Source organism: Sander vitreus, chromosome 12 (genome assembly GCF_031162955.1).
Source record: "Sander vitreus isolate 19-12246 chromosome 12, sanVit1, whole genome shotgun sequence".
In the NCBI taxonomy this organism is placed as follows: Eukaryota; Metazoa; Chordata; class Actinopteri; order Perciformes; family Percidae; genus Sander; species Sander vitreus.
In genome coordinates this window covers 10883994-10896038 of record NC_135866.1, presented here as the reverse complement: position 1 = coordinate 10896038, position 12045 = coordinate 10883994, and the positions used below count along the sequence as shown (strand labels likewise).

General features: G+C 39.7%; 1 protein-coding gene across 2 annotated transcripts in view; it reads left to right on the top strand.

Moving 5' to 3' along the window:
• Positions 1–969: 969 nt before the first annotated feature.
• gpc5c (glypican 5c) overlaps positions 970–12045 on the top strand; it is a 111451-nt gene continuing 100375 nt past the window's right edge. For both annotated transcript variants that reach the window (XM_078264230.1, XM_078264229.1), the window contains exons 1-2: positions 970–1419; positions 10471–10632. In XM_078264230.1, coding sequence (XP_078120356.1) covers positions 1242–1419; positions 10471–10632 — 340 coding nt within the window. In that variant the 5' untranslated portion in view covers positions 970–1241. The remainder of the gene's footprint in view (positions 1420–10470; positions 10633–12045) is intronic.

The following is a 12045-nucleotide window of genomic DNA, read 5'->3' as shown; positions in this document are numbered from 1 at the left end:
AGAAATTCCTACACATTGGACCTTTAATAATTGCTCAGTTCTCAGTTCTGTCCTAGCAAGCTATTCCAATGAGCCAGCATCTACAGTACCAGGACCTCCTCTAAGTGTAAATCAGCAATCATTAATGTTATTAAATACACTGTGCTTTTCCTACTGAGACATGTCAAAATGTCTGCTATGAAAAAAGTCTATCATATAACATTTGACAGCCGACCACTGATGTAGTACCGTGTCTGTCCAGGAGAGGGTAGTATTTAAAATAAAATGTGTAGAAGGAACTGTACTGTAAAGTGACATTTGGAATTGTGGAGACACTTTCTAAGTAAAAGCAAAACACTTAAACTGTCATTTGTTTAAAAAAATGTTTACGGTGTAGGCCAATTACTGGTTAACATAGTTGGTAATATGTCTGCTATCATCTCATAATCTGCAGGTGTGAATTCTCACAAGGCGCATGCCCTTCCTCTGGGTTTGTTGCCTACATTTTAAATCTTAAGTTAATCAAAATTATTGATCACCAAATCTGAAAAACACAACATTATAATGGTTGATCTTTTCTTTTGATTAGTATAACTCTCCAAGACTTCTTGTGTGATGCACCATAAACAAACGGTATATATAACACTTGCCATCAAAGGCTGCAAAGCTTACAAGGAGTGTACCGGATGGGTAATACTGTGACAATCAAATCAGTCTGGAAAAAAAGTACCTTTTTTATATTAAATTATAACAGTTGCTACGAAGGGACACAAAAAGTCGAAGCAAAATTATGATGCAAATGCTGTGGGTAAAATATATAAGGACCATTGTTTAGTTTTAAGGATTTAAAATGTTATAAGACTATACTTACACTACAAGTCCCTATAGGGATATTGTAGTGAGGGTTTTACTTGGGGCACTTAGCTGAAGTAAACAGAAAGGGAGGGGAGTGTGCGCGAAGCTTAGGAAGCAGGCATGCAGTCAGCCGACCACTGCAAAGTGTTGAGCGCGGGACAGACTGGCTTCAGCCCACACCACTCTCCCTCAGCCCAAGAGAAGACCCCAAACCTCTGCTGTGTGAGGCGCTCCCACTCATCCCAACCAATAATGTGAAAATCAGACGGACACGTTTGTCAGATGTTTAAACTCATTGTCGCTTCGTTGTAGCCTACTTGAGTGCCGTCTATTTTCAACACTGTCACACAGTTTGCAGCCAGGCTACAGAAGGCTATCCACAAGGATACCTGGTGTGAGATGCGGCAATGTCCCGAGGAATATGCCCACGCGTAAACTCTTGCGGATCCTTTTGGATTTTGTCAGCGGTCATATTTGCGGCGAATGTGATCGACACGGACGCATACAGCTGTCATGAAGTGAGGACCGCTTTCCAGCTGCGGCAGGTCGGGCCGCTGCACCGCGTACCGGAGACACCTGGCACAGGTGAGCCAGTGGGTTTGGCAGCTCGTAGAGCACTTTGGCTAAAGCGCACTGCAAACATCATAGAGTTGGTCACACATTTAACTTAAACTACTCGATTTCAGCAAATAGGTTTCCATGTGTAAATGTGTTAAATAGTTATGACTACCTCCATTAAAAAAGAAAAAGCTTTTAATTTATGCTTCGACCTATTCTGTGCTTCTGTCAAAAGCACACGTGGGTCCGGTACACACACACACACACACACACACACACACACACACACACACACACACACACACACACACTCTGAGTGAAGTAAGCCCTCTCAAGTGACAGCAGCAGGAGATCTGAAAGGCTGAAATACGGAACAGATATTTCTTTCTGCCTTCACTTTTGTCATATCGTTAGTTGAGGCGACCTTTTTAAAGGATTTGACCATAACATCGGCCTGATGTTGTGTATTGGGAATGCTATTGTTCATGCTGTGTTTGTATTCTAAAAAGTCTTTGGAATGATCTGAAATGATCTTAAAGTAATTGAAGTGTGTCTTAATATATTTGTCAGTCCATTTTCATTCAATTCCAGGCATCATATTGGTCCATTGTTGCACATTCTGAACATCTCAAACAATTCTGTATCTGTTTATTGGTTTGATATTGGTAATATTACATGTTGAAGTCACTATAGGCCCTATGTAATGTGTCTCCACAATCTGCAGCTTCACTGGCAACCCAGCTGATTAGCATACAAACAGGCTGTTTGGTTTAGATTAAACAATCATTTAAAAATTTCCTTGTACAGAGAGTTGCCCAGCACATTCACAAGCTGCTGAGACAGAGGTTTTGAGCTAGAACAATTATAGTGTTGCAGAGGTCTCGTATGGTTTAATCTCTGTGGAGAAAGAGGCTACAATATTGTGACCACAATAGAGGGACTGAATGATTTGCAATTTTCAGATTGAGACCATGTGTCTTTAGATACTTGGGGTGGCATAGGCCCTTTGATCTCAGGAGGCGCAGTTTACGAAAATATACTGTCCAGACTCCCACAACTGGTCTATAGAGATTTTGGCACCTCTGCTGACATGGTTCCCAATTTTTTTTTGTCTTTTGTCAGAGCTCTGCTTGAAAGCAGCTTCAAATGCCTTGAAGGTTTTGTGGTATGTGCTTTCCTCCTGCACACCGAGGAAAAGTTATTTCATGAGAATAAACATTGGTTCCAAATATGTTTTGGAGGCAACTTGCATTTTGTGCGGGTTTGGGCTTTGGTTCAACTATGCTAGGTTAGCTTGAAAGTTCTTCTACAAGCATCACTTTAAACTAATTATATCATATTTCTTCTATGTGGGACCATTTCAATAGTCCTATATTTGAACACAAGAAACCAGGCTATTCAGTGTGCATTATTATCATTATGTTTTTACTCTAGTTTTTTAAATCTTCTAATATTTGCTATAAATCTCTTTTCATTAATTGTGAGTCTTTTAGTCCTGGGATGTCTAAGATTTAAGTGCATTTTCCTGGCAAATACTCAGAATACCAGTAGATGATGATGTACAGCTATCTATAGATGACTACAGACCAGAATTCTTTCAGCAATTCCGGTTGGTGGCAGCTTAAGTAGCACCCAGTCTGAGTCTGCAAGCTGCAACAGGGAGAATATATAGATAGATAGATAGACAGATAGCTGAGTGGGACACATACCTAGAGGTGCATCCAAACCACTCGATATGTTTGTTTAGCAGGGTGTCACTACTAGCAACAGAGGATGTCAATTTCATTGCAAGCAGTAGTTTAGGGGTTAGGTCCTAAAGACAACGGAAGGACCTCGGTCTTCTGAGGATGTCAGCAGTCTGGAGCAAGGCTTGCGTGACAAGCTTTTACAGTCTGCAGTGCATTGGCAGAAGCTACATAAGAGTATCTCAGCCTGTTTTTTTTACCTGACAGTAAGCAAACAGCAGCATACACACAGTATGGTGTGAAGGGTATGCAATACACTCTTCTTTTAATGACTTTGCTTTTCCCATCTCTATATTTTATTTATGAGACACACACACTATCTATAGTTCTAACTTCTTTTGGAAAATGGGGCTGATATAATCCAGATACAAACTGCGGCTCTTTGGACTGGACTATTAATTGATATAAATATTTGTGTTTGTTGAAAAGGTGTGGTAAACTGCATTTTTGTGCATTTACACTCCACCACGTCTCCGCTGTCCCTTCCGTTTACAGCTAATCAAACATGGCTGTAGCTTTACCAGTGCATGTTGGGCTTCTATGTTATTTTGCTTTTTATTTGTACTTGTCCTAGAGAGGTTGTTTTGGGTCAGGGGAAATCTTGTCTTCAAAGCGCTGACCAATGGATGGGGGTTGTTGGAGTGGGAGATTTGGTGTATATGTGTGTGTGTGTGTACACAATTATGCTACTCTGCTTCAGTTCTCAGATCAAATGCCAATAAAAGCAACTGTTGAAATTTGAAGTGGCAAAACTTCAGCACTTTTCACAGTCCAGTGTTTCTTTTAGGATACAGTGCTGCAATTCATTCATGTGTGGTGACTGATTTCTCACTAAGTGCCAGGAGTGTGGCAGCAAGGAACTTTAGAGGCGGCCAATTGGATATGATCCTTTATAAAATGAATTGCACTTTTTTATGGTACAGATTCTTTATGCAATATGTCTTTGTTTTTAATTCTTGTATCCAACGAAAAGATGAAGTGCAGTATGTAGTGATAGTGCCTTATGATAATCAAGAGCAATGTAATATCATGTTGGCAAGCAGTGGTGGAAGAAGTACTCGGGTTCTTTACTTAAGCAAGTAGGTAAATACTGGAATGTAGCAATAGCTGAATGTAAATATAATTCACACTACAAGTACAATTCTTGCCTGAATTGATTCCTACTATTCCTGTTATTTATTCTAACCTTAAGGGGCACTCATAATTTATAGTTAAAAAAACGTAATTGCATTTGTGTGCCGAAGCTGTTATTGAGTGACCATTAATTACTGTATGTCCTTTTAATTGAATTATTTCAAACCAAACTATTTGCTTTCCAGGCAATATATGTTTGTTTCCTGGGCCACATTTTCTAAAGAGCGATTTTATCTCCATGCCAGATTCAGCATCAAGGGAACTTAGATAATCAGTGACATGAAGTTGCTTATCCTGTGATTATTTTCAAGAGTTATGACCACTTTGGTGCTGTGATACACAGCCAAATGCTCCATATTGAGATTACCACAGGGTGCTGATATAGCCCTTTGGAGATAGATCATTTGGAAAGCAGACAGCTAGCAGTGCTGTTCACAGACACACAAATTCTACAGCTCAGATATGATCAACCTATTTTCCAGCTCAGTTAAAACTATGTGATTGAGCAGGGCTTATCTGATTGTGTACATACCACACACAGCACACTTTGTTCAACGTATTACTATACTGCCATTCTCTGATTTACTGAGTAATTAACAGCTATTTTAGAATAAAAAAGGAAAGTGTCTTATATATTAAATACAAGGCAAGCAGGGTCATGTGTTTATAGCAAGGGAATGGGAACACAATGCGTAATCACATCTCACCACATCCTTAACCAGTTACAGCGTCAAAAGCCTTGGCAAGCTCTCAAAGCTCAACTTGCTCTTTGATTGGCTATAGTTATTTTTGATTCTCTTTTTATCTTGGCCTTTCTCACTGACAGAGCATACACATGGTGCACACCTACTGTACTCCATACACACTTAAAATCCTTAAGGCATCTGTGTTTTCTTTTGCTGGCCATCTCTCAACTACCTAATTCAGTTTTATATAAAATACACATAAGGACATTGTATTTTGTAAAACTAAAGTCATTAGAAAACATTAGTGGTAATCCCCCATCTCTGACAATGTCTTTGAGTAAAAAGGTAGTACAGATTATTGAACTGACAAGCACCTCAGATGCTTTTTCCCCAGCCCACCCCAAACACTCCAGCCTAACCAGTGTTGCCTCAGTCTGAAGCTGATTACTCCATCTGAGTCGGTCTCTACACAACATCTCTTATTGGATTTCAGCCAAAGTCTATCTTGTGTTTCAGTTGATTGCGTGCTACCTTATCCTCCTGGCTTGCTACTGTGATAGAGACTGATGCAATTTTATTGAGTAGGCCTATATCATCTACCACTCCAATAATATAACCATTTAGAAAAGATTGTCCTTCCGGCGCTCTATATAAATAGTGCAAATTATTTTAAATGTTAACATGATTACTCTGCCAGTCTGATGCTGCTTCATCAGTTCTGCATCTATCTGCCCACCAGCCTTCTACTTCTCTCTTTGAGCTCTGTCTGACCAACCTCTGGCCTGTGGCGTGGCTTTGGACCGTGTACCAATACTGTAGGCAGTTCCAGCTCGGGGGCTGGGAAATCTAAACATTCCAGTTGAGTTTCAAGGTTTTTGAAAAATGCAGGTACGCTGCAGAGACCCTTTGAGATGTGTTTTCATTCAACATGCTCCATCCAAAACAGCAAATCTGTATTGAGTAAATATCCTGCCTGTTCAGTAGATCTGGGTACTTCAAAGGGAACTGGCTTCCTAAGGCAGCTTCATAACTTCATTAATTGCCTACTTTCTAACAAAGTTATTCTTGTTCTCCGAAAAATATCAAAACAGCAGCATCAGGAAACCACAACCCTCCCGGTCATCAATGCATTCCATATCATAACAACATTTCCATACCATATTGAGTGAGCTGCATATAAATCATTTTATGAGTGCAGGAGTTTATGAACATGTGTTTGAAAAGGGTGGTTATCATTTAACCATCTTCTCAGCAATATTAAAGTATTCAGCTTTGCTACTGTAGTGTCTTCATACATGTATTGAGATTGGCATATGAATTAGCAGGGCAAGTATACAGTGGTAGAGTTTCTCCACTCAGGAGTTCTGACTTGTGCAATGAAGAGCACTGAGGTGTTGCTGAAGGGATTGTGACTAACAAGTCAAGACCCCTGAGCCATGGATTTAATACGGCAAATTACTCCAGAGGTATTTGTCACATGAGGACGATTAAGGGAATTAGGATTCAGAGTTGACATCCAGTCTGGAGAGCAGAGTATGTTAAGGTTTAGCCAGGCAGAATGAGTAGCGTGCACATTGGGCACTAATTACAAAGGACCTGTAGAGCTATTGGAGTCTATATTAAGCCTAGAGTTTTTAATTGAAATTAGATGAATTTTCTGAAATTTGTAAAAGAAAATCACAGTAGCAAATGCTGCTACAAAAGTGTCATATTCTGCATACTTATGTTATATCTCTGTCAGTGCAATGTATCTGTACTCACCAGTTTTCAACATTTAAAAAAAACAGTGCATCTACATTGTGGGCACAGGTTGTGTGACGTCCTCAGAGCTCAGTTAGCTGTCTTCCAGTGCATAATCTCACAAAAATAGTTATTGCTTAAGTATTTACAGTAGTGACGTACCTTTATCATCACTTGCAATGCCCTTAGAAGGGCATAATAGTTTAAAAGAGATCACCGATGAGTAATCACGTGTGGAGTTAATTGCACCATATCTGGAAGGTCCAACAATTTATTTTACAGTTTATTTCATGGCGAAAACTACAGCATAGAGACAAACTCCACAACAAGGTTGTTGAAAAGTACTAGTTATGTGACATTTACAAGGTACAGGGAGGTCAACCTAGAAAATAAATACTTTTAAAACTATGCCAAGTTTTCTGTGTGAGTAGGGCATTAAGTGAGTGAGTGAGGCCACCAAGACACCTTTTTTTAAGTAGCTACAGGCTTCCGTGGCTGAGATTGGAGGGACGGTGCACAAAATAAAGTTAAGGCATAGTGGCAAAATGAAAGTCAAGTTGAAATTATTTTCATTTATTTTCCCAGCAAGACAACCGGTCCAAACATAAAGCCAAATCTATGCAGGAATGTCTTAAAAGCAGCAATGCTGATCGCAGCCTTAGTCAATTCCATTTCCAATGACTCCAGACTCCAAACATTTGAAGCAGGACTTGAAAATTGTTGTTGAGTCATTGTCCCTAAGCAATCTGACAGAGTTTAAGTTGTTTTACAAAGAATTATGGGGAAAAATTGTCCAGATGTTCAAAACTGTTACTGTTGCCAAATGTGCATCACTAGAAGACTCAATGCAAATACTTGAATTTGAATATGTTAGGTTTTTTAGGTTGACATAAAACTCCATTTAAAACCCTTATTACACCAAATGCCCTTTTTTCAATGCTAAAACCCAGAAAAGGTTAAGGAGTCAGTTTAAGTCAATGCCTTTTACAGGTTTCTATGGTCACTTTTCTTTATACTGAAAATGTAAATCGAGTATGGTTTAAAAAATACACGTGTTACTCAAAAACAAGGCAGTCAGATATTAATAGATATGTCTTAGATTATATTAGATGTATTTATTATTAGATTGTAGTCTTCAATGACTCTTAGAGTCCTTGGAAGACTGCTGCACTGAGTCCTCAATACATATTTTAGCTTACCCTTGAGGTAGAAGCTACTAAAATGCTGTTGCGAATATACTGTATGTAAAATATTTTCAAAGATTAAAAAGAGTGGGCTCAGCAATATGTTTGCTGTTGGACATACAAATAGTGACATGGCTTGTAATGATTCCAGAAAGTGGCGTGGTATTTTCGTGACAGTCAGCCTGTCCTGACTGCTGTGGTGGCTTTAACAGCCAAAGTCCTTCTGAGTATCACTTACTCCATGCATCTACTCGCAAGGGACGGTGAGGCCAGGCTGGATTCCACTGTGAGTCCCTGGATATTAGTTTCATATCAGAGATAACACACAAACACAAAGGAGAGAAAGAGCCAGCCAGTGAGGAGAACAGGGTCAGGGACAGAAGGGGAGAGAGGACACACACCAAATATGGTGAAATGACAACTTTCAAACAGAATAAAAACAATAGATCATACTATCAACAGGCAACAGATATTTGACGTGAAGTGGGTGGCACACCTTTCCCATTTGGCATACATCGTTCCAGGAGCCAATAATCTAATAAATGACACTTAGAATTTGAGTTTCATATTAAGACTTAATCACTATCCTGAGAGAACAGGTTGAGATGGTTGTAGGTAATGTGTTTCATGAATAAGCTTATTTAAAATATGAGTTCCCACCTGTGTGTAGATACGGATATTTATTGAGTAATTGACAAACAAGTCCTTGTTTATTTTTAAGTAGTTGTTGGAAATCTAAATTATATGAATTGTTGGACAGTATAACTTCTTAAGAAGGCCTGTGTGGTTTGTTGTTGCATGCAATTCTACCCAGACAACCACTACCTTATCAGTGCTGCACAGTAGCACGTACCCAGTAAGAAGTAGTGGAAATGTATTCTTGGATTGCTTCTCTTGTTGGTGAGGTCATATTAAAGAGATCCATTTTATAAGGTTGGTGTCACTTAATCAGATGGTGTGATGACATTTAACCCCAGGTTGAGGTAGACCGCCAGCAGTATTCACTTTATGTCTCCGTAACTTAGACCAAACATATAATTAGAACTGACATACCCATCTTCTTTTTTAATTACTCCTACATTGACCTGTTAGATCCCTCACTGGGAAATGTCATTAATAGATTAATTTAAACATTCATTTGAATGTGTGTTTAGACCTGTAAATATTCATGGTTTGTATGTTGAAACATATTGGGTTTCTCATTTATATTGCACCCATCAATCACATTTTGAAAAGAGCACTTTTAAGCCTGGTAGAAGGTACATTGAGAAGTAGCAGATGTATGCGCAAAACAAAATATATATGCAAACTTTATACATTGATGGTCCAGATAAACAAGAAAAAGAGTGGTGTCCCTCAACACACAAAAAACACAGGACAGGACTTTGCAAGAACAGTGTCAACAGTGAGACGCTGTCAACATAAAAAGAGTGGACTGCTACAGAGATGGAGATAATGAGCTGTAAGGGGCAGGACAGCCAGTTATGACTTCACTCGTCTGGCTCTGGGATGGGAACAAATGGAGCCTCACTGGGTAATTAAGAGACACCCAGGCCTCACTAGGATATGCAAGGCAAATGGGAGAGAGGGAGCAGAAAGGGAAAGAGGGATTGAGAATGCAACCCTATTGTGTTTCATGGAGGGATTTGGACAGTGAGGCACTGGTCTTGCGGTCTGTCCTAAGGCCATGCTTTAGGCTCTAGTTACAACACCTGCCTCCAGCCACCCCCGTCCAGCCCTTCCCCCTGTAAAATGAGTTATCATATCAGACTTCTGCATTATGGAAATGTCCCTGTGCAAGGAAATGTGTGGGAAAGGACCATTTTAATAGCCCATGCTAATTGTGAGCAGTCTCAGTGATGTCATTACAGTGTTTATATGTGTAGCGATGGTGAGAAGCAGGTGACACTGGCAGGACAGGGTGAACTCTAGTTCCACTGATGTAACCGTGTCTGATTGAGCTGTTCATTGGATCATAGTATTTGCAGTTAGGTCACTGTTGTTGTGTGGTTGTTCTGAACTGCACTATTATGGCTAATGACTGTCTAGTTCTAGAGGTGATTTCACACAGATTACTGTATGTGTGAGAGACAGTATGTTTAGCATGTTCACATTGCAAAATGCAAGTCAATGCATTGGGCATTCATGGGACATACAGTATACATGCATGTACAAATGTATGTCTTGATGACATTAGTGCAATTGTATGAGCCAAAGATATTTCTATATTTAGCAGAGACAGTATTTTTAGCAGGAAAGTCGGTGAATTCTTGGTCTACTTTCTTACCCTCCCATGGTGCCTCCTCTGTCTCCCAATGGAGTTATGGCCTGTCTATCTATGTGCATACTCAGGACACTATAGATATGCTCATACATTTTTGCAATGCACAGTGTAGAATCCTATATCTATCTTGCGGGATAAAATACATCATTTTTGAGTGTGAGTGAGATACCACAATTTTTCTGCACTTCCATTTCCTGGGATATGCTTTATGTGTTTCTACTGAGTTGTAAATAAAGACAAAAAAAACCAACATTTTGATAAAGGAAATTAAGACACATATGTCCATTTCTGTTTGACTTTTCTAGATGTGGATCTGTTGGTTTGTAAGCACCCGGGTCCGTCCTGCTGCACCCGGAAGATGGAGGAGAGCTACCAGTTGGCTGTAAAAAGAGAAACACTCCACAACATTCAGTCCTACAGCTATGAGCTCGAGCACCTCATCTCCGGCCACTCGGATGCCTTCCAGGGTAAGTGTTGGGACAAAGGGGCCAAGCTTGTTGGCCAATTGGATGGGATTGGCCTAAGAAACCGGGTTGTTGTTGATGGATGGAAAAAATATGTTGCAATTGAGTGGTTGGTGAGTTATCAGTTAGCTTTCTGGTACATACTGTACTGACCACTACATGGGACTGATAACTCCAAAATTAGTTTTAAAACTTGACCTAGCTTCATGCTGACCTGAAACTGAACTTATGCCCCTTATTTCAATCCAATTTTAGCAATAAAAACAAAATAACTTTTTGTTTGTTTTCTTACTTCCAAATAATATTTGTTTGTCCAGTATTTGGTGAAAAAGGTCTTTACTCAGTTCCCCAGGGTCACAGTAGCTGGCGTACAGGCAAGTGTGCAACTCAGAAAATGGGCATGGTTCCCCCCCCTCCCCCTCTTCCCTCTCTGTGGGTTTGGCAGCAGCAGAACTGGGGAGAGGGATCACTGAGGATAAATGGAGAAAAAGAGGGTATAGAGGCCCTTTTCTCATACTTTAGTGTTTGGTGGAAGATGATCTGCTTTGTCATCCTGCAGCAAAACAATTACTGGAACCCTTGAACAAATTACAGTAGTTATGGAGAGTGAAACTATTTGTGCACAGTAATTATTTTAGTTTGTTTGTTTGGTATATTTTTGGGTGTATTATTTGGTTGTGATGCCTCTTTTGTAGCCTGGTCAGTTCAGATGTCTGAGTCCCAGATAAACAAGGCCCTGATGTAGATACGTTTTTTTCAGTTCTGTTTTGCCTGCCAAAGGTTTTTGAAATACACCCAACTGAATCAAGCCGTGCTCTAGTTGCCCAAGCTTGTCCTTCCTTTTCCTGTAGTGGTTGCAGTGTCATTTAAATTTAAAAGTTTCCGAAATAGACCAAGTTTTTCCTCCCCAAAACCTCAAAACACAATCCCACTGGGTGGGAGACATGTTTTGGATGTTTTTAGTGTTAGGTATTTTGGTACCATGCAATTAGTTTCTTAAGACAATGGACTGCTTAAACGCCAGGTTGGCGATGTCATGTTTTATGATGGATGTGGATGTTGGTGTCCAACTCGTATTATATTTGAACAAATGGTGCAATAGAGAATAAAACGGATTAGGGAACAGTTATGGAGAATGTATTATTTTCAAACATTGTTGTCCTGGAATTGATTACTGTCCTGTTTAAGTTGTGTCATCTGGCCAGGATATATATTACTGTCACATGTTTAACATACTAAAACACCACCAAGATTTGAAATTCCAAATCCCTTCAAGCATATTACTATGTAGGTGTTCACCGAGTGCTGGAGATAAGGCCCAGTTGTTTTACAAGCAGGTAACATGAATAGAAGCAACCATGTTCTAATAGTTTTCCTGGTATTTATCCTTTTCATCATCATTAAGATCTTTCCCTT